Source organism: Crinia signifera, chromosome 3, assembly GCF_055691185.1.
Source record: "Crinia signifera chromosome 3, ASM5569118v1, whole genome shotgun sequence".
In the NCBI taxonomy this organism is placed as follows: Eukaryota; Metazoa; Chordata; class Amphibia; order Anura; family Myobatrachidae; genus Crinia; species Crinia signifera.
Window position 1 is genome coordinate 121,673,668 of NC_139219.1, and position 27,568 is coordinate 121,701,235.

Genomic DNA, 27,568 nt, shown 5'->3' on the forward strand with positions numbered 1-27,568 from the left:
TGAAAGGCTGAGATCGATGCTGCAGCAGCAGCAAGGACAGGGAGATGCCCAGTGGCGGCGCATGTCAAGACGTGGTGCTGTCGCCGGCTCCCATAGGCTGCTCTGTATACAGAGCCTATTGCATTGCACAGAATAGGAGGGCGGGAACAGCAGCAGTGGAAGTCCCTTTACTTTCCACGCTGCGGCATTGAGCCCCGCCTCCTCCCTCCAGTGTCATAACGGCGCCAGCACTGAGCCTGCAGTCCCAGAGGCGGAGCTGCTGCTGCCTCTTCTCTGTCCCTGGACTCGGAAAACACCTGCTGCTGGGCTCAGCAGTGTTGCTCCTGCTGCTGGCGGGCCCTACACCCAGCAGTGTAGGGCCCGGTATTGTGGTGGTATTTTACTATTATTAGTAATGTATTGGGGATATATTTATGGATGTCATTTTGGGGACATATTGTATGTATGAGGGTGCAGTGTATGTATGAATGGTTGTATGAATGTATGTATGTATGAGGGAGGCAGTATATGTATGTACTGTATGTATGAGGGAGGCATTGTATGGATGTATGTATGTATGTATGTATTGTATGTATGATGGAGGCAGTGTATCTATGTATGTATGAGGTAGTCCATCTATGCCCGCCCCCCAGTCCTTGGTACCATCCCAGTGCCTACTCCCACTCCCTGCCCAGCATCTGTCCCGCATTACCTGCCCAGTATCTGTCCCCCTTCTTCCTGCCTAGTATCTTCCGCCGACTCACTGGCTATCCTCTATCTCCCCCCTGCCCAGCATCTGCCCCCCCCCCCCCCCTCCCTGCCAACCATCCACCCTCTGTCTGCCCACCATCCATCCCTTCTTGCTCTGTCCAGCATCTGTAAATGATACCTCAGTGAAGGGTATTGCCACCTTTGGGTGGCGATACCCTATAGAAGCCTATGGGCTTCTTTTCGCCACCCGCCGACGCAAACCCGCCGACCACCCTCTGGCTTACCTTCCTGAAGGGTCCTCCTGGACCCCGGAAGGTAAGCCCTGCCTCCCCCTAGTGAAGCAGCCGGACATCCTTCCGGCTGCAGGGGTGAGGAGGAAGCGCCGGGGACAGCATGCATAGCTGTCCCCGGCGTGAGGGGAGAGCGTGGCGGCAGGGAGGTGACGGAGACCCCCCGCACACCAGTGTACAGGTATCGCGGGGGGCCTCCGTCACCGCACCGCGATGCCAGCCGCATATGTTAGTACATATGCGGCAGCATCGCGGCGAAGGGCGGCGATGTATTTTAATACATCCCGCCCTATGTCACTACTCATGTGGGCATTATGTGTATAAGGTGCATTACTACTGTATGATGCAATTGATTTGTTTTAAATATGGGAGGGCGCAAATGTAGAGTTTGGCCGGAGCACCGGCCCTGCCCACAGGCTCTCTCCCTACGGGTGCTCAATACTGATTGCGGGTGGATGGCTCTTTTCTCTGCACCTCATGGAATTGATTAATATTAATACAGGAGCAGATTTAGGGGGGACACACTCAGGCACGTGCCCCCCTGTCATTTATAATATATATTTTTTCAATTATTTGCACTGCAGCTCCCTGCCCATTTAAAACGCACCTTTATTGCGCCTTTAGGAGCCGCGAACTGCACAGGGAGGGAGGGCTGAAAGCAGCAGCAGCATATTCCTGCAGCTTTGAGTCAAGACAATCCGATGCTCCTATTGGTGCAATAAAGGTGAGGAGAGTGGGTGCGCGGTATGTGTGGGGGGGCACCAGTTGCCTGCGGTGTCAAGAGTACCAGAACTACACCAAAGGCGCCGGCAGATTGCTGAGGCAGTGTCGCTGCATCCTGGGTCCCAGCTGGTTCAAGAAACAAGCTGTGGTGTGTAAAAAGAAGGGAGGGAGACATGAAGAAATGGGTAGGTGGACGGAGGAAAGGGGGTTGGGCATTATAATCAAACTGCAGGTGACAGGAGATAAGATGGAGCACTACACCCAAAAAGAGGGGTATATAATAAAAATCACTGTAATCACTGAGGGGCAGATCTATTAAGCTTGGTGAAGTGATAACGTTTCTGGTCTTTATCACCGGCCAATCAGATCCTACCTGTCATTTTTCAAACTAAGTCTGTAACTTCACAGATAGGAGCTGATTGGCCGGTGATAAAAAAACAGACATTTTATCACTCACCGAGCTTAATAAGCTTAATAAATCTGCCCCTCTGTCACTGTAATTTAAAACCATACAAAAACTCACCCTATCCCCACATGCTCAAATTCACCCACCAGACTTGTCCACGCACACTCACCATCTTCGAATAGCTCTGTCCCCATACACTCACCATCACCTACTCCAGCCCCCCGCACACTGGCCACAACTTTTTTGGCTTGGGGGAGCAAAATTTATAGTTACGCCCCTGGTTGGTGGCAACATCAGGGTGATTTGGCCTCAGTGGATGTCAGATAAAGAAAAAATACTGACTCGTTTCTCCGTCCAATAAAATCCTGACGGATTCCTCAGAAGATGATCTGTCAAGTCCCTGACCAGGTTTAAAAAGGTGGTCTGACCAATCATTAGAAGGCAGCAATTGGACTACACCTGTGAATACACCTGATTTATTGCAGGTCAGGTAATCGGAACATGTTTTTTTTTTTTTTTTTATTCTCACAACCTTCTTTATTTAACTGTTACACAATTAAAATATCTATATATATATATACAGAAAGATTCAGGGTGCGCTAAGGTGAATCAAACAACAGGTAATAATTTAAAAGTACAAATATTTAATATAAAATGCCACAAATATGGCTAAAATAGAAAACAAGCGAATTTACATCATTATATCACACAATGTGTTTAACAATCTGAAGATAGGCCCAACGCGTTTCGTCAACCACGTGACTTCATCAGGGGCGTTTGATATGTTGATTGAAAACTCGTGTGAGAACACTAAAAAATGATGAACATACATATAATAAAATACTAATTTGTACTAAATCTGAGAAAAATGAAAGAGTTGGAGGAGGAGAGAAGGACAATGGAGAGAACACGTAATTGATAGGACATAGTTTGCATTCATATATATAATCCAGACTGATATTTAAAATATAAAATATAAAATTATTATTACAGGGCAAAAAATATTTGGGGGTGCACAATAATCTCTATACAAAAGGGAGAAGACAATTCATCAATATACAAAATGTATATTTCATAATAAATCAATAAAAAAAAAAACTTTTAAAATCGGTACCTTCTTAGAGCGGCAAATGTTAAATCCCAAAAATATGACGTTTGTCAGAACATCCAAAACAAGAATTGTACAGATGTATATCTGAATAAAGAGATATATATATATATAGTGGCAATGTCAAAGGTTTTCTCAAAACCCATCAGATTGAACCATCACCATCACCCTTGAAATTCAAAAGACTTACATATTGTCAATACACTTAAAGTGTTGGTGGGAATAGACAACAAACAGGTAAATCCCCAGATATTCCGTATCTCCACACCTTTGTAAATTGGTGTAAGCATCAAGGATCAACCAGAAACTTAAAAAATAAGTCAAAATAATTCCATTGAGTATGCATACAGACATAATTAGTTATGAGACAGCAATTAAATAAAAGGAACAATAATAATACCAAAAAAAACCCAAATTGAGTACTTACATAGGACAAAATGACCAAGGTGCTCACTCTAATGTATCCAGCAGCTGAATGACTGCTAGCATGTATCCAAGGCTATATATAGGGCTGAATGGAAAACGTCACTTCCTGTTTAAATTTCTATTGGAAAAAACTTGTTTTTATTTTATCACCCTGATGTTAACTAATGGGGCATTTATAATGTCACTAGGGGTTTGTCATAGCAAAAACTATAATAGTGTCTTGCAGCAAAGGCATAAGTAGGAGTGAGCCATACGATTTAGAAGGCAAGGAACGCTGTGCGTTCCAAATCGACGCCATTTTGTTTAGCTTGGAACGCAAGTGTGCATATAAGATGCGCTTCCATTTATCTGCAGATCTTTGCCAAAGTTTAAAACATGAAAGATCCAACTTAATCAGAGCTAAGGATGGTATAATCCACCTACAAAATGAACTAAACAAAGTTTAAGATGAACTGCACGGCGACGGCGCCGTGCGTTCCAAATCGGCGCCATTTTTTTTTTCTTCTGGAACGCAAATATGCGCTTCCGTTCAACTGCTGATCCTGATATCAGTTAAAACACCAGGGGCTCAACTTAGTTATAACTACGGTAGTAAGATCTACCCGATACTAACCTCTGTGCACCTGATGCATAAACAGGGGTGAATTATAATATATTCCACGCTGAATACATCATGCGTTCCAAATGGACGCCATTTTTTGTCCTGGAACGCAAAAATATATATATGTAGTGTGCCTCCATTCATCTATACTTTCAGCTGAATTTACAATTGTTAAAGCAACAAATCGCCTTTAGTGGTAATCTTATCAAAACTATATAAATTTAAATCTAAATTAATGCACCCAAAATCTAGGGGGCGGAAGTAATATACAATGAAGATCATTCCACCTGCATAAATTAGGTCCCCTAAACTTAATCTGTTTCACCTTTTTAGAAATAGTCGGAATTTAAATATTATTAGGCTGCACACGCCATGATGTGGACTAAGTGCTATACATAAATTATATATTTTACAAAAAATCATTTTAAGGTTTTTATTCCCAAAATTGTGCCCATCATACCAGTATATTGATAGGTCCGTTTTTTTTAAAGAAATTTTTTTGGAGATTTAAGCGATTTATTAATAGTGCGGGTGTGACTAATGTGTATGATCATATAAATTAAAACACTATGTTATTTTAGAAATTAAATGAATATATGTGTGATTTGATGTGCATTAATTAATTGTGCTGTGTTATTAAATAAAGTATTATATTATTAGATGTGCATTAATCAAATATGCTCCATCAATTATGTATTAGATTATTATAATTCTGTGTGCAAACATTTTTTTTTTTTTTTTTTTTAAATATAATGTATATATATATGATACAATATGTAAAACTATACTAAATTTAATTTTATTTTGTGAACTTACTTAATTCTATAAACCTTATATACCATATATAAATAACTACGCTAACTCCCTCACCATTAATCGGAAGTCTTATTCTATCAAATATGGTTTCTGGGACAGCTACGCCCCCATATTTTAATCCATAGATAAATATACTCCTTTTAATTAATTTCAGTCACATTCACATCGAGATCTTTGTAGCATATATAACTCGATAGCAAATAATACATTCAAATGAGCATTAAAAAAGATTATAATAAAGGAAAAAATGAAGGAAAAGAGTGAAGCTAGAGAAAGGCCACTATGTCTACACCCTCATTTAGACCCTTTGGGGTAAGGGAATTTAGGGAGTAGATCCAAAAACTCTCTTTTTTGATTAGTTCTTGACCTCTGTTGCCCCCTCTCGGGTTTGGTGGAACACGCTCCAAGATGGTAAACTTAAAATTATCCTTTGTTACCAGAGAATTATGTTTCTCAAGGTAATGTCTGGGCAAACTATGTACTTTTACTTTATTTTTTATGTTTCGCATATGTTCTTGTATCCTCAGCTTTGCTTGTCTAATGGTCTTCCCCACGTAGATTAAATTACAACTACAAGTAATTCTATAAACTACGTGATCGGAATTGCAAGTCACTGCTTCCTTCAATGTATATTCTTTGCCATTTTCCAAAGTGTGATGAAATGGTGCCCTTTCCAAGAATGGGCAACAAATGCACTTATTGCATGGTAAAGTTCCAGGTTTTTTGTTCAAAAAATGAGACACTTTGGATGAGAGTGGAACGGTGGGTTTTAATCTACTCGGTGCCAAGATGGATTTCAAATTCTTTGCACGGCGGTACACTAGATTTGGCTTTAGAGGCAACTGTTGACCAAGGATCGGATCTCGTAGAAGGATCGGCCAGTGTTTTTCAAGAATCCTCTTTATCTGGTAATTTTCACAGTTATACTGTGTTACAAAAGGTCTGCTCTTAAACTCTTTCGGAGGTCTAGCTGTTTTGGTTAAAAGTTCATCTCTTCCACATGAGAATGCCTTTTCTCTTGCTTCTTCAACAAAATCGGGCTTATAGCCTCTTTCAATGAACCGATCGAATAGGAGTTGTGATTGAGGCCCAAGTTCACTTTCATCGCTACAATTGCGCCTTATTCTGAGGAACTGTGCGTATGGTACGCTATTTTTCCATGCTGGGAAATGGCAACTGGTTGCCGGAATAAAACTGTTGGCATCCACAGTTTTGAAGTATGTGCGAGTGATTACTTCTTCATCAGGCCTTCCTTCTAATTCCAAATCCAAGAATTCAATCTTGGTGGGATTAGATTTAAATGTGAACTTTAAGTTGAAATCATTATCATGAATATACGCCATGAAATCAGAGATACTAGATTCGTCTCCGCGCCAGATTAGCAAGAGATCGTCTATGTATCTCTTGTACAGGATTATGTTCTCCTCAAATCGAGACCCATAGACAAATTGTTCCTCCCAGGCTCGCATATGGAGGTTTGCATATGATGGAGCAAATTTTGTCCCCATAGCTGTGCCTTGTTGTTGAATAAAAAATTCACCATTAAATTCAAAAAAATTATGGTTTAAGATGAAATTAATACCATTGATGAGGAAAGAGATTTCTGAATCTGATTTTTCTGGATCATTACGTAAAATTCTTTCAACTGACTGTAGGCCTTTGTTGTGGGGAATAGAAGAATACAACCCCTGCACATCTATAGTTAACCAGCAATAATTGGTAGACCAAATTTTACCTTTAAGTAATTGCAAAACTGAGGAACTATCCTTCAAATGCGAAGTATTCTGTAAGACATATGGTTGTAATTTCAAATCGAGGTAATGAGAAAGATTAGAAGTTAATGAATTGACCCCTGCTATTATGGGGCGTCCCGGAGGTTGATTCTTATTTTTGTGGACCTTCGGGATGTGGTAAAGGATGGGAAGAACAGGGTGTTTTACATTGATGTAATCGAACTCTTCTTTGCATAAAACACCATTTCGTAAACCGGAGATCAAGAGGGTTTCAAGTTCTCCCTGAAAGGCTATGGTGGGATTCTCAGAGATTTTCTTATAGGTGGCTTCGTCTCCTAGGATTTTATTTGCCTCAGTCAAATAGTCAGCTTTATCTTGAAGAACTACTGCTCCACCTTTGTCCGCACATTTTATGATGGTATTTTCATCTTTCCTTAGGGTTTTTAGAGCTTTACTTTCTGAAGGGTTCAGATTTTTAACCTGATGTTTCTTAGGTTTGATGGACCTGAAATCCTCTCGAACAGCTTCATAAAAGATATTGAGATGACTCCCTCTTGATTCAACCGGATAAAAATGGGAAACTGGAGCCACCAATGGTTTATCAACAGTTTCTTTAATTGTGTTTGGTTGATTCTTTAAGAAGTGTCGTTGCACCGTGAGGTTTCTAATGTATTTATTGAGGTCTATGAACAGATTAAAATGATTGATATGGCCATCTGGCGCGAACTTGAGACCCTTGTCTAATAACGAACTCTCTTCTGTAGATAACTCTTTCGCTGAGTTTTTGATAATTCCTGTCCTTGGGAGGGTGGTATCAGAGGTCCTTTTTTCTTCTTTGGGGAGCCGTTTGCCCCCTCTGCATCCTCTATGTCTCCATTTAGTCTGCGTTTGAGACCGTGCGGTGAGTCCAAGCGAGGGTACAATTCTTCCCTTACGGTACGATGGGGGGGACCGGAGTCTCGTTCCACATCTAAAAAATGTTGCTGTTGGTTCCTGTAAGGGGATGGGGACCTGTACCTATCACCTCGATGGTATTGATGTTGGTCTTGGTAGGAAGGTACTCGGTTCCTAAACGCTCTTCTTGGCTGATAATTCTCTCTTTGGTCTCTAGAGTGTTGTCTTCTAGGTCTTTCATTATACCTCTCGGTATATTTATGACTAAAATGGGTATTATAATGGTTTTGAGGTCGATATGAAACCACATCCCTTTCTCGAAAAGAGTCCCGTCTGGGTTTATCCCAGTTTGAGTTGTTATTTGTGGGACGGAATCTTCTGGAAGATGGGTCCATGTTCCTATTCTCATTTGGCCAGATGTGTATATGGCCATTAATATAGTCTCGTTTATCTCGTATAAACTTTTTTTGTTTGCGTTGGATAATTTCTTTCTCCAAAGTATCTAGTTTAGTTTGTAAATCTGCTATATCCCTCTTAAATTCCTCACTTGAGTCGAATTTGGCTAATAGGCCTTCTATTCTGCCCATCTCACTCTCTAGTGTAATTAACTCATTTTTTCTTTCATTGACCAGTGCTGTTATTAATTTAGCTGAGCAATCATCCAAAATTGAGTTCCACATTTTTAAAAAAGCTGGGTTATCAATACCATATGTTGGGTTTTTTTGTAAACGTAGACCCCTCGGAATTCTATTAACCTCAAGATATTTTTCTAATGTAACGATGTCATACCATCCTTTAAGTTCTCTTACAGCTAACTTCTCTAAGGCATTTAAATGCACGAAATAATCCTCTCCTTCATCCTCCATATCCAATTCAAACTCCTCATCTTCAAAGATGTTCTTTACGTTGTAATTCCTTTTAGATCTGTCTTTAAACAGTGGCATAATGCTGGGGCAGCAGTGATAGATGGCTAACAGAAGATAGACACGAGAAAGCAAAAGGTACCTAACACCGCGCCCTAATAGCCCAAAGCAGCACCCCTGAAGGTCCCCTGTTAGCTGGAACCCAGGACAAATAGAAATACAGAAAGATTCAGGGTGCGCTAAGGTGAATCAAACAACAGGTAATAATTTAAAAGTACAAATATTTAATAAAAAATGCCACAAATATGGCTAAAATAGAAAACAAGCGAATTTACATCATTATATCACACAATGTGTTTAACATTTGTTGTGGAGATACGGAATATCTGGGGATTTACCTGTTTGTTGTCTATTCCCACCAACACTTTAAGTGTATTGACAATATGTAAGTCTTTTGAATTTCAAGGGTGATGGTGATGGTTCAATCTGATGGGTTTTGAGAAAACCTTTGACATTGCCACTATATATATATATATCTCTTTATTCAGATATACATCTGTACAATTCTTGTTTTGGATGTTCTGACAAACGTCGTATTTTTGGGATTTAACATTTGCCGCTCTAAGAAGGTACCGATTTTAAAAGTTTTTTTTTTTTTTTTTTTTTTTTTTTTTTATTGATTTATTATGAAAGATACATTTTGTATATTGATGAATTGTCTTCTCCCTTTTGTATAGAGATTATTGTGCACCCCCAAATATTTTTTGCCCTGTAATAATAATTTTATATTTTAAATATCAGTCTGGATTATATATATGAATGCAAACTATGTCCTATCAATTACGTGTTCTCTCCATTGTCCTTCTCTCCTCCTCCAACTCTTTCATTTTTCTCAGATTTAGTACAAATTAGTATTTTATTATATGTATGTTCATCATTTTTTAGTGTTCTCACACGAGTTTTCAATCAACATATCAAACGCCCCTGATGAAGTCACGTGGTTGACGAAACGCGTTGGGCCTATCTTCAGATTGTTAAACACATTGTGTGATATAATGATGTAAATTCGCTTGTTTTCTATTTTAGCCATATTTGTGGCATTTTTTATTAAATATTTGTACTTTTAAATTATTACCTGTTGTTTGATTCACCTTAGCGCACCCTGAATCTTTCTGTATTTCTATTTGTCCTGGGTTCCAGCTAACAGGGGACCTTCAGGGGTGCTGCTTTGGGCTATTAGGGCGCGGTGTTAGGTACCTTTTGCTTTCTCGTGTCTATCTTCTGTTAGCCATCTATCACTGCTGCCCCAGCATTATGCCACTGTTTAAAGACAGATCTAAAAGGAATTACAACGTAAAGAACATCTTTGAAGATGAGGAGTTTGAATTGGATATGGAGGATGAAGGAGAGGATTATTTCGTGCATTTAAATGCCTTAGAGAAGTTAGCTGTAAGAGAACTTAAAGGATGGTATGACATCGTTACATTAGAAAAATATCTTGAGGTTAATAGAATTCCGAGGGGTCTACGTTTACAAAAAACCCCAACATATGGTATTGATAACCCAGCTTTTTTAAAAATGTGGAACTCAATTTTGGATGATTGCTCAGCTAAATTAATAACAGCACTGGTCAATGAAAGAAAAAATGAGTTAATTACACTAGAGAGTGAGATGGGCAGAATAGAAGGCCTATTAGCCAAATTCGACTCAAGTGAGGAATTTAAGAGGGATATAGCAGATTTACAAACTAAACTAGATACTTTGGAGAAAGAAATTATCCAACGCAAACAAAAAAAGTTTATACGAGATAAACAAGACTATATTAATGGCCATATACACATCTGGCCAAATGAGAATAGGAACATGGACCCATCTTCCAGAAGATTCCGTCCCACAAATAACAACTCAAACTGGGATAAACCCAGACGGGACTCTTTTCGAGAAAGGGATGTGGTTTCATATCGACCTCAAAACCATTATAATACCCATTTTAGTCATAAATATACCGAGAGGTATAATGAAAGACCTAGAAGACAACACTCTAGAGACCAAAGAGAGAATTATCAGCCAAGAAGAGCGTTTAGGAACCGAGTACCTTTCTACCAAGACCAACATCAATACCATCGAGGTGATAGGTACAGGTCCCCATCCCCTTACAGGAACCAACAGCAACATTTTTTAGATGTGGAACGAGACTCCGGTCCCCCCCATCGTACCGTAAGGGAAGAATTGTACCCTCGCTTGGACTCACCGCACGGTCTCAAACGCAGACTAAATTGAGACATAGAGGATGCAGAGGGGGCAAACGGCTCCCCAAAGAAGAAAAAAGGACCTCTAATACCACCCTCCCAAGGACAGGAATTATCAACAACTCAGCGAAAGAGTTATCTACAGAAGAGAGTTCGTTATTAGACAAGGGTCTCAAGTTCGCGCCAGATGGCCATATCAATCATTTTAATCTGTTCATAGACCTCAATAAATACATTAGAAACCTCACGGTGCAACGACACTTCTTAAAGAATCAACCAAACACAATTAAAGAAACTGTTGATAAACCATTGGTGGCTCCAGTTTCCCATTTTTATCCGGTTGAATCAAGAGGGAGTCATCTCAATATCTTTTATGAAGCTGTTCGAGAGGATTTCAGGTCCATCAAACCTAAGAAACATCAGGTTAAAAATCTGAACCCTTCAGAAAGTAAAGCTCTAAAAACCCTAAGGAAAGATGAAAATACCATCATAAAATGTGCGGACAAAGGTGGAGCAGTAGTTCTTCAAGATAAAGCTGACTATTTGACTGAGGCAAATAAAATCCTAGGAGACGAAGCCACCTATAAGAAAATCTCTGAGAATCCCACCATAGCCTTTCAGGGAGAACTTGAAACCCTCTTGATCTCCGGTTTACGAAATGGTGTTTTATGCAAAGAAGAGTTCGATTACATCAATGTAAAACACCCTGTTCTTCCCATCCTTTACCACATCCCGAAGGTCCACAAAAATAAGAATCAACCTCCGGGACGCCCCATAATAGCAGGGGTCAATTCATTAACTTCTAATCTTTCTCATTACCTCGATTTGAAATTACAACCATATGTCTTACAGAATACTTCGCATTTGAAGGATAGTTCCTCAGTTTTGCAATTACTTAAAGGTAAAATTTGGTCTACCAATTATTGCTGGTTAACTATAGATGTGCAGGGGTTGTATTCTTCTATTCCCCACAACAAAGGCCTACAGTCAGTTGAAAGAATTTTACGTAATGATCCAGAAAAATCAGATTCAGAAATCTCTTTCCTCATCAATGGTATTAATTTCATCTTAAACCATAATTTTTTTGAATTTAATGGTGAATTTTTTATTCAACAACAAGGCACAGCTATGGGGACAAAATTTGCTCCATCATATGCAAACCTCCATATGCGAGCCTGGGAGGAACAATTTGTCTATGGGTCTCGATTTGAGGAGAACATAATCCTGTACAAGAGATACATAGACGATCTCTTGCTAATCTGGCGCGGAGACGAATCTAGTATCTCTGATTTCATGGCGTATATTCATGATAATGATTTCAACTTAAAGTTCACATTTAAATCTAATCCCACCAAGATTGAATTCTTGGATTTGGAATTAGAAGGAAGGCCTGATGAAGAAGTAATCACTCGCACATACTTCAAAACTGTGGATGCCAACAGTTTTATTCCGGCAACCAGTTGCCATTTCCCAGCATGGAAAAATAGCGTACCATACGCACAGTTCCTCAGAATAAGGCGCAATTGTAGCGATGAAAGTGAACTTGGGCCTCAATCACAACTCCTATTCGATCGGTTCATTGAAAGAGGCTATAAGCCCGATTTTGTTGAAGAAGCAAGAGAAAAGGCATTCTCATGTGGAAGAGATGAACTTTTAACCAAAACAGCTAGACCTCCGAAAGAGTTTAAGAGCAGACCTTTTGTAACACAGTATAACTGTGAAAATTACCAGATAAAGAGGATTCTTGAAAAACACTGGCCGATCCTTCTACGAGATCCGATCCTTGGTCAACAGTTGCCTCTAAAGCCAAATCTAGTGTACCGCCGTGCAAAGAATTTGAAATCCATCTTGGCACCGAGTAGATTAAAACCCACCGTTCCACTCTCATCCAAAGTGTCTCATTTTTTGAACAAAAAACCTGGAACTTTACCATGCAATAAGTGCATTTGTTGCCCATTCTTGGAAAGGGCACCATTTCATCACACTTTGGAAAATGGCAAAGAATATACATTGAAGGAAGCAGTGACTTGCAATTCCGATCACGTAGTTTATAGAATTACTTGTAGTTGTAATTTAATCTACGTGGGGAAGACCATTAGACAAGCAAAGCTGAGGATACAAGAACATATGCGAAACATAAAAAATAAAGTAAAAGTACATAGTTTGCCCAGACATTACCTTGAGAAACATAATTCTCTGGTAACAAAGGATAATTTTAAGTTTACCATCTTGGAGCGTGTTCCACCAAACCCGAGAGGGGGCAACAGAGGTCAAGAACTAATCAAAAAAGAGAGTTTTTGGATCTACTCCCTAAATTCCCTTACCCCAAAGGGTCTAAATGAGGGTGTAGACATAGTGGCCTTTCTCTAGCTTCACTCTTTTCCTTCATTTTTTCCTTTATTATAATCTTTTTTAATGCTCATTTGAATGTATTATTTGCTATCGAGTTATATATGCTACAAAGATCTCGATGTGAATGTGACTGAAATTAATTAAAAGGAGTATATTTATCTATGGATTAAAATATGGGGGCGTAGCTGTCCCAGAAACCATATTTGATAGAATAAGACTTCCGATTAATGGTGAGGGAGTTAGCGTAGTTATTTATATATGGTATATAAGGTTTATAGAATTAAGTAAGTTCACAAAATAAAATTAAATTTAGTATAGTTTTACATATTGTATCATATATATATACATTATATTTAAAAAAAAAAAAAAAAAAATGTTTGCACACAGAATTATAATAATCTAATACATAATTGATGGAGCATATTTGATTAATGCACATCTAATAATATAATACTTTATTTAATAACACAGCACAATTAATTAATGCACATCAAATCACACATATATTCATTTAATTTCTAAAATAACATAGTGTTTTAATTTATATGATCATACACATTAGTCACACCCGCACTATTAATAAATCGCTTAAATCTCCAAAAAAATTTCTTTAAAAAAAACGGACCTATCAATATACTGGTATGATGGGCACAATTTTGGGAATAAAAACCTTAAAATGATTTTTTGTAAAATATATAATTTATGTATAGCACTTAGTCCACATCATGGCGTGTGCAGCCTAATAATATTTAAATTCCGACTATTTCTAAAAAGGTGAAACAGATTAAGTTTAGGGGACCTAATTTATGCAGGTGGAATGATCTTCATTGTATATTACTTCCGCCCCCTAGATTTTGGGTGCATTAATTTAGATTTAAATTTATATAGTTTTGATAAGATTACCACTAAAGGCGATTTGTTGCTTTAACAATTGTAAATTCAGCTGAAAGTATAGATGAATGGAGGCACACTACATATATATATTTTTGCGTTCCAGGACAAAAAATGGCGTCCATTTGGAACGCATGATGTATTCAGCGTGGAATATATTATAATTCACCCCTGTTTATGCATCAGGTGCACAGAGGTTAGTATCGGGTAGATCTTACTACCGTAGTTATAACTAAGTTGAGCCCCTGGTGTTTTAACTGATATCAGGATCAGCAGTTGAACGGAAGCGCATATTTGCGTTCCAGAAGAAAAAAAAAATGGCGCCGATTTGGAACGCACGGCGCCGTCGCCGTGCAGTTCATCTTAAACTTTGTTTAGTTCATTTTGTAGGTGGATTATACCATCCTTAGCTCTGATTAAGTTGGATCTTTCATGTTTTAAACTTTGGCAAAGATCTGCAGATAAATGGAAGCGCATCTTATATGCACACTTGCGTTCCAAGCTAAACAAAATGGCGTCGATTTGGAACGCACAGCGTTCCTTGCCTTCTAAATCGTATGGCTCACTCCTACTTATGCCTTTGCTGCAAGACACTATTATAGTTTTTGCTATGACAAACCCCTAGTGACATTATAAATGCCCCATTAGTTAACATCAGGGTGATAAAATAAAAACAAGTTTTTTCCAATAGAAATTTAAACAGGAAGTGACGTTTTCCATTCAGCCCTATATATAGCCTTGGATACATGCTAGCAGTCATTCAGCTGCTGGATACATTAGAGTGAGCACCTTGGTCATTTTGTCCTATGTAAGTACTCAATTTGGTTTTTTTTTGGTATTATTATTGCTCCTTTTATTTAATTGCTGTCTCATAACTAATTATGTCTGTATGCATACTCAATGGAATTATTTTGACTTATTTTTTAAGTTTCTGGTTGATCCTTGATGCTTACACCAATTTACAAAGGTGTGGAGATACGGAATATCTGGGGATTTACCTGTTTGTTGTCTATTCCCACCAACACTTTAAGTGTATTGACAATATGTAAGTCTTTTGAATTTCAAGGGTGATGGTGATGGTTCAATCTGATGGGTTTTGAGAAAACCTTTGACATTGCCACTATATATATATATATCTCTTTATTCAGATATACATCTGTACAATTCTTGTTTTGGATGTTCTGACAAACGTCGTATTTTTGGGATTTAACATTTGCCGCTCTAAGAAGGTACCGATTTTAAAAGTTTTTTTTTTTTTTTTTTATTGATTTATTATGAAAGATACATTTTGTATATTGATGAATTGTCTTCTCCCTTTTGTATAGAGATTATTGTTAAACACATTGTGTGATATAATGATGTAAATTCGCTTGTTTTCTATTTTAGCCATATTTGTGGCATTTTTTATTAAATATTTGTACTTTTAAATTATTACCTGTTGTTTGATTCACCTTAGCGCACCCTGAATCTTTCTGTATTTCTATTTGTCCTGGGTTCCAGCTAACAGGGGACCTTCAGGGGTGCTGCTTTGGGCTATTAGGGCGCGGTGTTAGGTACCTTTTGCTTTCTCATATATATATATATATTTTTTTTAACAATATTTTTCTTTATTGAAGCATGACATAACAAATGTGCAACATAGATACATTTCTATTGTGTAGATCACAGTCTGTCGTCACACAAATTTGTACACAAAAAGAATAAACAAATTGTTGCAGACAAAAAATACTACTGGATCCACACCTATACCCATCTTAATCCCAACTAGGGATGCACATCTTGTGCAGCAAGTGATGGAACATATGTATATGTATATGTATATATATATATATATATATATATATATATATATATATATATATATATATATATATATATATATATATACACATATATATATATATATATATATATATAAAATCTCTGTGGCCTTCATTCATTAAGACTTTTAAATTGTACGTGAAAAAATATATAATTGTAAAATAATGGGCAGTGCTTTTGCATAATTGGCTGGTAATCAGAAATTGGAAATTTACTAAGCTACAAGGTGTGCTGAATTTGTACAAATGAAAATCCTAGTCACACAAGTACGTATACAGAGACCATTGGCCACACTTGGCAGGACTTTCCATAGGCACCAAGACAACACAGAAATTTACTATCATTCGTATCGGCAAAGTCGGCCAATAATTCAGCTCAAAATATAATATCAAATTGTCCCCCTCGTAAGTATAGCCAGCCACTGCCAGTTCTGGATCCAAAAATACGGGGCCATAAGATGTAGGTGTACCTCATATTTTTTAAACCAGCACTGGGCTCCACTAGTCATTTAAGAAAATGCCAAAGCCAGGGGACACGTTTATATCTGTCCCTGTGGTCGTGGCATTAACCCCCTACCTAGTTATCTTTGGCCGGCACTCCTAGGCTGTGGGGGAAAACACGAATCACTTCACCATCGGAAAATACTAATTCTGAGAACATGGCATCTTAGTAAAATAAACTGCTTGTTCTAACACAAAACAGAGCCGATCACATTCGGCCACCTGTGTACAGCACAATACACTGTCCCTAGCGCTCAGATCTTGCTATCTACCAATTTTCGAACGCCCAAGGTGCTGACAGAGCGTCGACCAGAAACGTGCCTGGATCCCGAGTCCTGGACCCGTAGCAAGGCAACTTGTGGTTCCACCAGGATTCCAGGAGGTCTATCTGGGGCCTGCCCCAGTGTTGGATCAAAGAGTGAAACGCCTCCGGGTGGAGAGACCATTGTCCGGAGTGGATCTCTTGGCGGCTTAGAAAATCCGCCTCCCAGTTTTCGACGCCGGGTATGTACACTGCCGACAGTGCCAAGAGGCGACATTTTGCCCATCGAAGAATTGGCTGTAAAAGCTGCTCTGCTCCGAGTCCCCCCCCCCCTGGTGATTGATGTACGCCACCGCCGTGGTGTTGTCTGTCTGTACCTTGACTGCGCGAGAGCAAATCAGGGGGGGCGCCAGGAGGAGGGCCAGGTAGATTGCCCTGAGCTCCAGGATATTGATTGGCAACTGCGATTCCTGGTGGGACCAAAACCCCACCACCGCTCCCCAGCCCTTGAGGCTGGCATCTGTTGTCAAGATTACCCAGTCAGAGACTAGGGAGGGTCTTCCCATGGACAGATGTCAAGGCTTGAGCTACCAGAGTAACGACAGTCGAACCTCGAGAGAGAGTACTATCTCCTGTCTCTTCAGAGCCTGTGGCGAACGATTCCAACGCTTGAGAATCTGGAGCTGTAATTGTCGAGAATGAAATTGGGCAAATTCCACCATCTCGAAGCACGAGACCATCTTGCCTAATATCTTCATGCAAAGATGAATCTAGACCCTCTTGTGTCTGAGAAACCGCCGCAAGAGAGCCTGCAAGGCCACATGTTTCTCGTCTGGAAGATAGACCCTCTGGGTCTGGGAGTCCAGACATGCTCCCAGATGGATCATTGACTGGGAGGGTTCCAGGCTGGACTTGCGCCAGTTCACCAGCCAACCGTGAGCCTGAAGCAGGTCCAGCATAAGGCCTACGTGTTGAAGCAGTATGGTCCCTGGACTGGCCAAGCATAAGGAGGTCGTCCAGGTAAGGCAGAATACGTACTCCCTGGAGACGAAGGAAGGCTGCCATTACCCCCATCACCTTCGTAAAGACTCTTGGTGCTGTAGAGATTCCGAAGGGTAGAGCTCGAAATTGGACATGAAGATCCCTGGTCACAAACCGGAGGTACTTGCGGTGATCCGGGTTTATCGGAATATGCAGATATGCATCCCTGATGTCCAGGGATACCATAAAATCCCCTGGCTCCATTGCCTGTAGAATGGACCGAAGGGACTCCATGCAGAACCTTCAAGAATACATTGAGGTCTTTGAGGTTCAGGATTGGTTGGAAGGATCCATCCGGCTTCCCGACTAGGAACAAATTGGAGTAATAGCCGTGGCCCCTCTGCTGAGGAGGAACCATTTCTATCACCTGAGTCTGAAGAAGGGTCTAAATTGAGGTGTTGCGAACCTCCGCCTTCTGAGGGCAGGCTGGACGTTCCGTGATGAAGAATCGGGTCGGTGGACGCCTGTTGAAGGAGAGATAATATCCTTCCAAAACTATACTCAAAATCCAGTGGTCCGATGTCGTCTCCCTCCACCTGTTGGCAAAATGGAGGAGGCGAGCACCTACTGGCAGGGAGTCGACCTGAAGGGTCCCCAAGTCCTTGGGAGGTCTTCTCGCCTTAGGAGGCTGACGTTTGCCAGACCAAGAATGTCTCTTCTTACCAAACGACTCCCTCCTGGGTGGGCGGCTTCTTGTTGAAGGCTGTCCCCTCTGCTTTCCCTGTGGCCGAAAGGAACGAAAGGACTGCTTTGGCTTGGAGGGTGCCGACGGGAGAAAAGCTGTTTTGGAAGTGGCTACCGTTGTCACGATCTTATCTAGTTCTGGACCGAATAGCAAGTCACCTACGAAAGGAAGGGCCTCCAAGGCCTTTTTGGACTCTGCGTCCGCATTCCAAGTGCGGAGCCACAAGGCTCTTCTGGCTGCAACCGAAGACGCTGAGATTCTGGAAGACAATATAGCCGTATCCAAGGCTGCTTCGCCCAAGTATGTGGAGGCCTCCCTGATCTGGTCTACTAAAGAAAGTAGCTCTGATCTGCGTGTGCCTGACGTGATGTTCTCCGTTAGAGTATCCGCCCATTTGCCAACTGCTCTAGCCACCCAGGCCGAGGCCAAGGCTGGCCTAGTAAGCATACCTGCATGAGAAAAGATAGACTTGAAAACATGCTCCATCTTTCTATTAGTGGGGTCCTTTAAAGCCACCACTGTGTGAATAGGCAGGTAGTAGCCTTTACCAATCGGCTATGTGAGAATCCACCTGAGGAGGGCGTTCCCATTTCGTGCGCCCCTCCGACGGAAAAGGATAAGAAGTAAACATACGCTTGGAAATCGTAAACTTCTTATTAGGATAGGACCAGGCCTTTGTCAGGTCCCCCTCTAGCTGCGCAGAAGAGGGAAAAATATCTGGATCCTTCTTGCGCTTAAAGGAGGGTGCCTCCTCTGTAGGGGGCTGGTCTGGCTCCTGTATGCTAAGGCACGAGCGGACCACCTTCACCAGCGCGTCTACCCTGGACTGGGTCATCTGAGTCCGCCTGGCCGTCCGTTGAGGTGTCTGTCCCTGACCCAGTAGAGTCAGCTCTCTGGGTGTGGGTTCTGGGGTTCTTGCGCTTGCTAGCGGCACCCAGCAGGTTCTGAAGAGAGGAAGATACGTGAACAAGTCCCTGCACTGAGGAAGAAAGGCCCTGTACCCAAGCTGGCTCCGGCGCAGGCGCCAGCATCTGTGGCTGGGATTGCGTGAGCGGAGCCGGCTGTGCTGGTGGGGGAGTCACCTGTGAAGGTTGACTCAGCACTGGTGGGGGCTGAGGGGATGTACGGGAAGCGGCTAGCTGTCCAGCAAGGTCCCTAATGGCGGCCGTAAGGGCCTGTGCCCAACCCGGTTCCGAGGGAGGGGATGCCCGAGACCGGGCCGAATCCCCAGAGTCCCCGCCATTACAGCGTGCACACACACCCCCATGGTCTGCAGAAGTAGAGGAAAAATTTTCCTTACACACGTAAAGGCCCGCAGGGCAGGAGCGTCCCCTGACCGTGAGGGTCTTGTGGACTTTGAGCCTGAGTCATAGCTATGCTCTATCACACGTCAGTACAAGAGAAAGACTGAGGATAGAGAAATTTGCACAGAAAGAAACTATATAAAGATATAGAGAGGGGTGCGAAATTCACAGCACTGAACACCAGTGGCGTAACTATAGCTCCGCAGCCCCCGCAGTGGCGGGGGGGGCGCAGAGAAATTGGGGGCGCCGCCGGGGGGGCTGCGGGGCTATAGTTACCCGCGGTCTGCGTCTCTCACCCGGCTCTCTGTCGGGACCTTCCTGACGTCACGGTCCCGGCCGGCTCCTGCTGCAATGAAAACTGACAATTAGAAAATGGCTGCCCCCATACTGCAGACAGTTTTCTGTCTGCAGTATGGGGGCAGCCATTTTCTAAGAGTCCATTTTCATTGTAGCAGCAGGAGCCGGCCGGGACCGTGACGTCAGGAAGGTCCCGACAGAGAGCCGGGCGAGAGGTGCCACAGTGTCCCACAATCAGAGCTTTCTCTGCTGCTGCTGTGTTGGAACACTGGCAGTCCCCGGCGGGAACTCAGAGAGGCTCTCTGCCGGGGTCTGGGCGGGGAAGAAGTGAGGGAACTACCCTCCCCTTCCTGGAACCATGCCAGGGCTTAATAATAAATAATGGCGCCCCCCACCGCTACCTAAACCACCCTGGTGGTCTAGTGGCCTCGGTTTCCCATATAGGGACGAGTGCCACTGCCAGGAGCCGTCCGGGAGCGCACCCACTCCCGGCGGCTATGTGCGCTTCAGCTCCCTCCCCTCCGGCGTCTAGTCCTGGACGCGCCGTTGCGGATTAGAGTCAAGCTTCCTTACGGGAAGCGGCTCTATACAGCGTCTCCCTCAGCCGCGACACCGCAGCGTGCTGTGTGGAGGAGGAGGGGGACAGGGGAGTGCAGCTTACCTGCTCCTCGGCGCACTTTCCTCTATGCTGGGGACTGAGTAGGCTGGTTCGTGGCGAGCCGGCTCCGGAGCATGGGAGCAGCCTGTGTGGTCCACCCGGCTTGCTCGCCGCAAAAAAACCCCCAAAAAAACGTGTTTTAAAAACACTGCAGGAATCTGCAGCAGCTACAAAAATCGTGCCTATGCTCTAAGGCACCAAGAAAAAACTGACCTAATGTGGAGTGTGGGGAAGGAGGGGCCTGGGCTGCACCATTAAAGTGTTTAGCTACTTGGTGTCCGTCGCCATGGCTCCGCCCCTTCCCAGTGTCCACCAACAGGCATGAAGGAAATAACATTTTTGCTTGTGTGGTTTCTCTAATCCCGGGAGTCGCGAGATTTGTGTATCCAGCGAACCTAATGCGTGGCCAGGTACATACACACTTGCTGTCCATGACCAGTGGTATTGGGGGGGGGATGTCTGTGGGAGTGCACATAGCAGCATCAAGCTTACATACTAGACCAGGCATGTCAAAACTATGGCCCTCCAGCTGTGGTGAAACAAGTCCCATCATGCCTTGCCACAGTTTTGCTATTATGGAATGCTAAAACTATGGCAAGGCATGCTGGGATGTGTAGTTTCAAAACAGCTGGAGGGCCATAGTTTGGACATGCCTGTACTAGACGATGTGATTTTGACGTTCAGACTTATCATAATCTGTCAAATCGTTACGATTATCGTGTAATGTGTTTGCAGCATAAGCCTTTGAGTGCGATTAAATACCTACAGATGGAGCCGGCCTTGTCCCTTGCTGTGGATGGCGTTTCTAGCACCATCCACGCCGGCGGCCGGCTCCCGCCCATGCGCCACGTGGCAACGGAGCTCGGCAGGGGTCACCGATGCCTCCCCCACCGGACTGGGCAGCATCTCCCCGAAGCAGAGATGGGCTAGGAGACACTGCTTACCCGCCGGGATTCTGGGATTCAGTGCAAGGGATCTGGCAAGCGCTAGAGATAGAAGAGGCCAGCTCCATCTGTACCAATCGGCTCCTAACTGCCATGTTACATGCTGTTTTTGAAATATTTTATGGCCAGAATTCATAAAAGCTATTTCATTTAACTTTTTCACAGTTTTGCTCTTTTTTTATCTCTATATTTAATTTAAATACCCTGCCGGGTATGTCTCAATATGAGGTGGAGATTCTGGTGGCAAGTCAGACCCATAGGCAAACCGTGTCCCAGCAAACCAGTCCCTCCTGACTAAACAGCAGTGAGGAAGGAGACCGCCGTTCACCAACAGGGGAGTAAATCGCCGACTACAGCTGGCACAGACACGTCCTCGGGGTGCTCTCTGACAGGAGATAGGCTGAAATTAGACCAGACTGCTGAAGACTGAGGAGAAACATGGATGTATTTCCGGTTCCTGCTGATTTGGGAAATGAGGAGGAAAAGCTGCTGTCTGTGTGTGTGTGTGTGTCAGGATGCGGTCAATAGGTCAACAGTCAATATGTCGACCTCTATTGGTCAACCGTCGAAATGTCGATGCATTAAAAAGCTTGACATGCATTAGGTCCAAATGTTGACACAAACAATAGGCCAACATGAAAAAGGTAGACCTGAGTTATTCATGGGGATTTTTTTAAAATAAAATGAGGCAGGTTTTCATACTTAACTATCCACGTGGACATAGAGGGACAATATCATAGTTTGCCGAACATAGCAAGGCACTGTACCCAAAGCATGGAGAGCAAAGCGATACAATTATATGATGTCTATGTCGACATAAACAACAAAAAACATGAAAAAGTAATGTCGACTTATTGCTTGTGTCAACCTTTTTTCATGTATTGATCTTTTGACTGTCGACCTATTGTGGTCGATCTATTGACTGTCTGCCTAATAACTACCAACCCTATGACCCATACCCATGCTGCGGAAGGGGGGTTTCAAAAGGCTGCTGTCTGTGTTTGCTGTAATAGTGGGGGGTGATGATCCCCAGCTGCTGTACCCTAGTGCTGGAGAGGATGGGGTACTGGCCACAGTTGTTTATTGGGAAGGGTGGGGGATAGAGCTGTCCAGCCACTGCTGCTTTACTTTTGGCAGGGAAGGCAGAGTTTACCGGCACTGTTTTGCAATGTTGAGGTGTTTCCACCTGCCCCATGTACAGTGGCGGATTCAGGGGGGGGGCACCCGGGCACGTGCCCCCCCTGTCATTCATTTTGTAGATGAGGACCAGAGCTTTCCAACGAGCCCAGCCCCATGTCTCTAGCCCCCCCAGGAACCGGAGATATCGCCTGGCAAAGCTGTAACATTTTTTCCCCATAGGATAATATGGGACCCGTCAATTCCGACCCCCACCCGGTTCCGACAGCTGCCAGTTCCCCCCCTGGCATCACAGGAGCTTTTGGTTGATGTCATTCAATTCCAGGATGGTCCATATCGGTCAATCGGTTCCAGAGATATAGCGTGTAAATCGATTTTTTTATTTTTGAAATGTAATTTCATGGCTGTTCATGTTCTTTGAGGGCAGATTACTCTAAAACCAAACGTTCCAGTTTCACTGGACCAAAATCATTCAAAGCCCTCTCAAAAGTTCTTCAATATGGTACTTGTCTCATGTACTGTAAATGGGTCAGTTAGTTCCGAAGATATAGCCGGTTAAATGAGATAACTGGTTAAAGGGGGGAGGGGTGGTTTTCTCTCTCCCTCACACCAGAAAATGCAGGGACTAGGCTGGTGTAAAAGGGGCCAACCTGGGAATGCATTTTCTGGTGTGAAATAGGTATTATTTCAAATAGCCGGGACCTGCAGTGCTCTGAATACAGCAAGGCTATCACTTCTGCCTGGCGGCGGCTGTCCCCCATTTACCACGAGCATGTATTCCCCATTGGCAATGAGCATATAATCCCACATGGCAACGAACATGGAACCTCTGGCAATGAGCATGGAACCCTTGGCAATGAGCATGTACATAAGCAGCACTTACTGTATGTAGCATAATTTTTAATTGGCATTATGGTGTTTGGCATAATACATAATGGACATCATGCCGTGTAACTTAACGTGCAATGGACATTATGGTGTAAATGTTTAATGCGCGCCTTTGGTGGACAATGTCCCTATTTATGAAGCGTATTGTGAATTTTGTCTTAATCCGTGTGGCATTATGTGAATTCTGGCTCAATCCGTGTGGCATTATGTGAATTTTGTCGCAATCAGTGTAGCATTATGTGAATTTTGGCTCAATACATGTGGCATTATGTGAATTTTGGCTCAATCCATATGGCATTTTATGAATTTGGCTCAATCCGTGTGGCATTATGTGAATTTTGACACAATCCATGTGGCATTATGTGAATTTTGGCTCAATCCATTTGGCATTATGTGAATTTTGGCTCAATCCATTTGGCATTATGTGAATTTTGGCTCAATCCATTTGGCATTTTGTGAATTTTGGCTCAATCCGTGTGGCATTATGTGAATTTTGACACAATCCATGTGGCATTGTTTGAATTTTGGCTCATTCCATTTGGCATCATGTGTAAGGGGCAAGTATAATGGGGTCTAGTATTTTGTAGCATAATGTGTAGAAGTTGTATACGGTGTTGTACACTACACTCAAGGACATGCCCCCTGTTGAGTGGCCAAACCCCCTTTTCCAGAGCGCGCCTTCGGCGCGCACAACTACATCCTTCACTTTTGTTGCCATGGTGGGCCTATTTTTAATCCCATTGCCACCCTCTCTGTGCCGCTCTCTTAGCATGTACACTGGCACCACTAACACTGGCCCTGCCCCACCTAAACCCTCTTTTATCATGGTGCCCCCCCTGTCATTTTATCCTGGATCCGCCCCTGCCCATGTATATACATATTTCTTTACTCCTAACTTGTGAGAATACCTCTTGCTCTCCCTTTTCTCTCCCATAGATATTTTGGCCCTGATTTAGAGGCGGACATAGTTACAGCCGTGACTGCAGCTTTAAGTTCATGCAACAACAATTCTGTATCTACCCAGATTGATTTATCATGGTTTCATTTGCAGAGTTTAATGGAATTTACTGTGCCATATAAGAACCTGTTAATATATTAATAAACTAATCTGCTTCCTAGTGAGACGTCGATTTGCTGCATCAAAAAAATGGGAGTGCAACTGCTTCTTTGCATGGGACACACCTACATCTGACTAGTCATTCTGCTGTTACCTCCCAGAAACACCCCAATAATGTCTATCTCTGCGCCCAAACTCCTCGACTCGTGTGCAGATGTAAATCATAGGCAGCTTATGTCCTACATGGTCCATCCTGCAACAAAATCCTGCTACTTTTTTCTTTTTTATCGCTAGCCGTTCGCAAGTTGATTGACGGAAGCCAGTGTTCATGGGTGGTAATCGGTTTTGTGGGAGAGTCAGGGAAAATACAGATGTGGGAAGGCGTTTGATGTAATTACCAGCCACGATCAGTCTGTTGCAGCTGCTGAGTAAGTCCTGCGTGTTGGTCTAACACCCAACAAGGAAAGTACGTATTCTTGTGGGTGCAATAAGGATCAAATTCATAAAATATAGAAAATAGATATATATCGATTCTCTGTATATAACGTTAAGGATTAATTAGTCCCTTTTTGCACAGTCAATGCTTTTCTGTGAAAAGTATCTTTCTGAGAGAGAACAGTAGTTTTAATGACTGGAGCGGAAATATATGGAGCGGTTTCCTCTAAAGGCCCATACACACTTGGTGACTTTCATGTGAAAACTGCTCAGTTTTCTTGTCTGAGCAGCTTTCAGCGCTCCCACATCATCATTGCTGGCCGCCGCTCATCTCCTGGTATTACACGGTTATGTGTAACCCATTATTCCTGTGTATGTCTTATTACTCATTACTGCTTCATTAGCTAGATATACTCGGGGTGATAATATTTTGACTATACATATGACCTTATAGTGTCTCAGTCCAGTACCATGCTCTATGGAATTTAATTAGTGTCACTCTAAACAGAAATTAAAGTCAAATTGTTCAAACCCACCTACAGTATCTGACCTCTTATGAGTCGTGCTTGTTAATGTGTGGAATATGATTTATATCTGAGAAGATGGTACTTGTCCTATATGGCCCTCAATTAGTTGCAAAATTCTCACTATTTTTGAGCTGGATACACCATACATTGATGATATATTGGGCAGTCTTTGAATCCGCATGTAGTTTGTACCCCCAGGTCCATCCAATTTATCTTTCACATCATTCCCATCTGGTGTGGTGCACATCAGATGGGGCAATGCCAATGACATTAAGCATGTAATGATAAATCGCATACGGTTGTTGCGTAGTGTGTACAGAGATGTGATATATCGCTGATTATGCTTGTCATAATTTTGCAGCCTACACAATTCCAATATAAATCCAGAAATTCTGCAATTTACGTAATATCCCTTGAAAGACAATATGCACTATATTTCAGTTCCTATATAACCTGTCCATACGCAAATATAGCCTTATATGTTGCGCCTGCTATTTTATATAATTTTAGAGGTTTATGTTAAATATTAACTTATTTCATGTTTTCATTTTTAGGATTATAAACAGATACTGGATAACCGGTTTCCTCACCTACTCATTGATGTGCGACCACAGCCTGAAGTAGAGATATGTCGCCTGCAGCATTCTGTTCGTATCCTTTCCTAAACAATGTATATGAAGTGAATCACTTACACTGTAGGGAAATACATTCTCAAGACCAACTTATCAAATAAAAAGTTTTTATAATGGTACAACAAATAAGAAATGCAAATCTATTGTGATTTCCTCTATGTAACCCTAGTAACATAGCTGGAGAAACCACTGTCAGCTGCCCGCATGCTTCTTATACAGGGACATCGCAGATCTAAGACCAGATCTAAGTCTTAGATCTGCGAGCTCTTTAGAAATAATTTGATGGTTTATGCTAAATATCTATTCGCATGCATGTGGGGAAATCGGCGTGCAGGGGCAGATGGTTGTGTGGGTGGCGTTTAGATGACCCGTAAAGCTGCGAATTTTGCAGCTTTGCTGGTCAAGCAGAATCACCCCATATTATAGGTGTTACTTTGTGTTTCTTATTCAGCTGAATAGTATTATGTAGTCATTTGAAATATTGACTTATTATTTCAGGGTTCCTGTTCCCACAGGGATGACATCGGGGTTGTAGATGGATCCAGAGAATCATATACAGAAAAAATTTGAATCAATGTGCTTGTGCGCTAAAGCAGCCTAGGAGAGTTCAAACTAAAATGGTGACCCAAACACCATCAGATACACAGAAACAAGAATAGGCAGATTGTCCTCTCCACTGGCGCTCTGTCAGGATGGTACCTCCCTTAAATCTGAGGTACGGTCCTCTTCTCCCAAATAAAGTGATAGCAAGGTGTATTAATAAATACCATACATCCCTCAAAGTAAAATAACGCTCCTCTTCTCCGCCTTTGTGAATAGCAATCTGTGTCACCACGATTATTGGTCCCCTTTGATACGTTGGTGGTCAGTCACGCTCCCCCAAAAGGAATACAGAAAATGGCACAAATAGTATAATACCATTTAATGTACAATAAAACAAATTACACAGGTGAGACAGAAACAATAGACAAGTGAATGGTAGGATGGCCTGTTACCCGATATGGTGGAGAACGTGGATAACGATCCAGTCCTCAAAGATGGCAAATATGGATGGTAGTGAACCCGGGTTTTCACTATCAAACGACCACCACGGCAGGCACAGGATCCACTCAGTCCAGACAGAATGTCCACAAGCAATGAAGTCCCAGCTCCAAGCGCTTTCGACCTCCTCTGAGGCCTTTTTCAAGGAGAATGCTGGGAGTTAAAAAAGTCCGGTTATTTATACGATGTTCCTCCAATCAGGGCACAGTGGTGTGTTGAGTGACACTCTAGTGCACCAATTGAAAACAGTCCTCCGTCATATGGGGGCGGGTGATGCTTCTTGTATCAGACGCGAAT

The 27,568-nt window shown here is 42.3% G+C and overlaps 1 protein-coding gene across 3 annotated transcripts in view; it reads left to right on the forward strand.

Moving 5' to 3' along the window:
• MOCS3 (molybdenum cofactor synthesis 3) overlaps positions 1-27,568 on the forward strand; it is a 207,575-nt gene that overhangs the window by 73,927 nt on the left and 106,080 nt on the right. For all 3 annotated transcript variants that reach the window (XM_083176437.1, XM_083176438.1, XM_083176439.1), the window contains exon 11: positions 26,153-26,249. In XM_083176437.1, the coding sequence (XP_083032563.1) occupies positions 26,153-26,249 (97 nt within the window). The remainder of the gene's footprint in view (positions 1-26,152; positions 26,250-27,568) is intronic.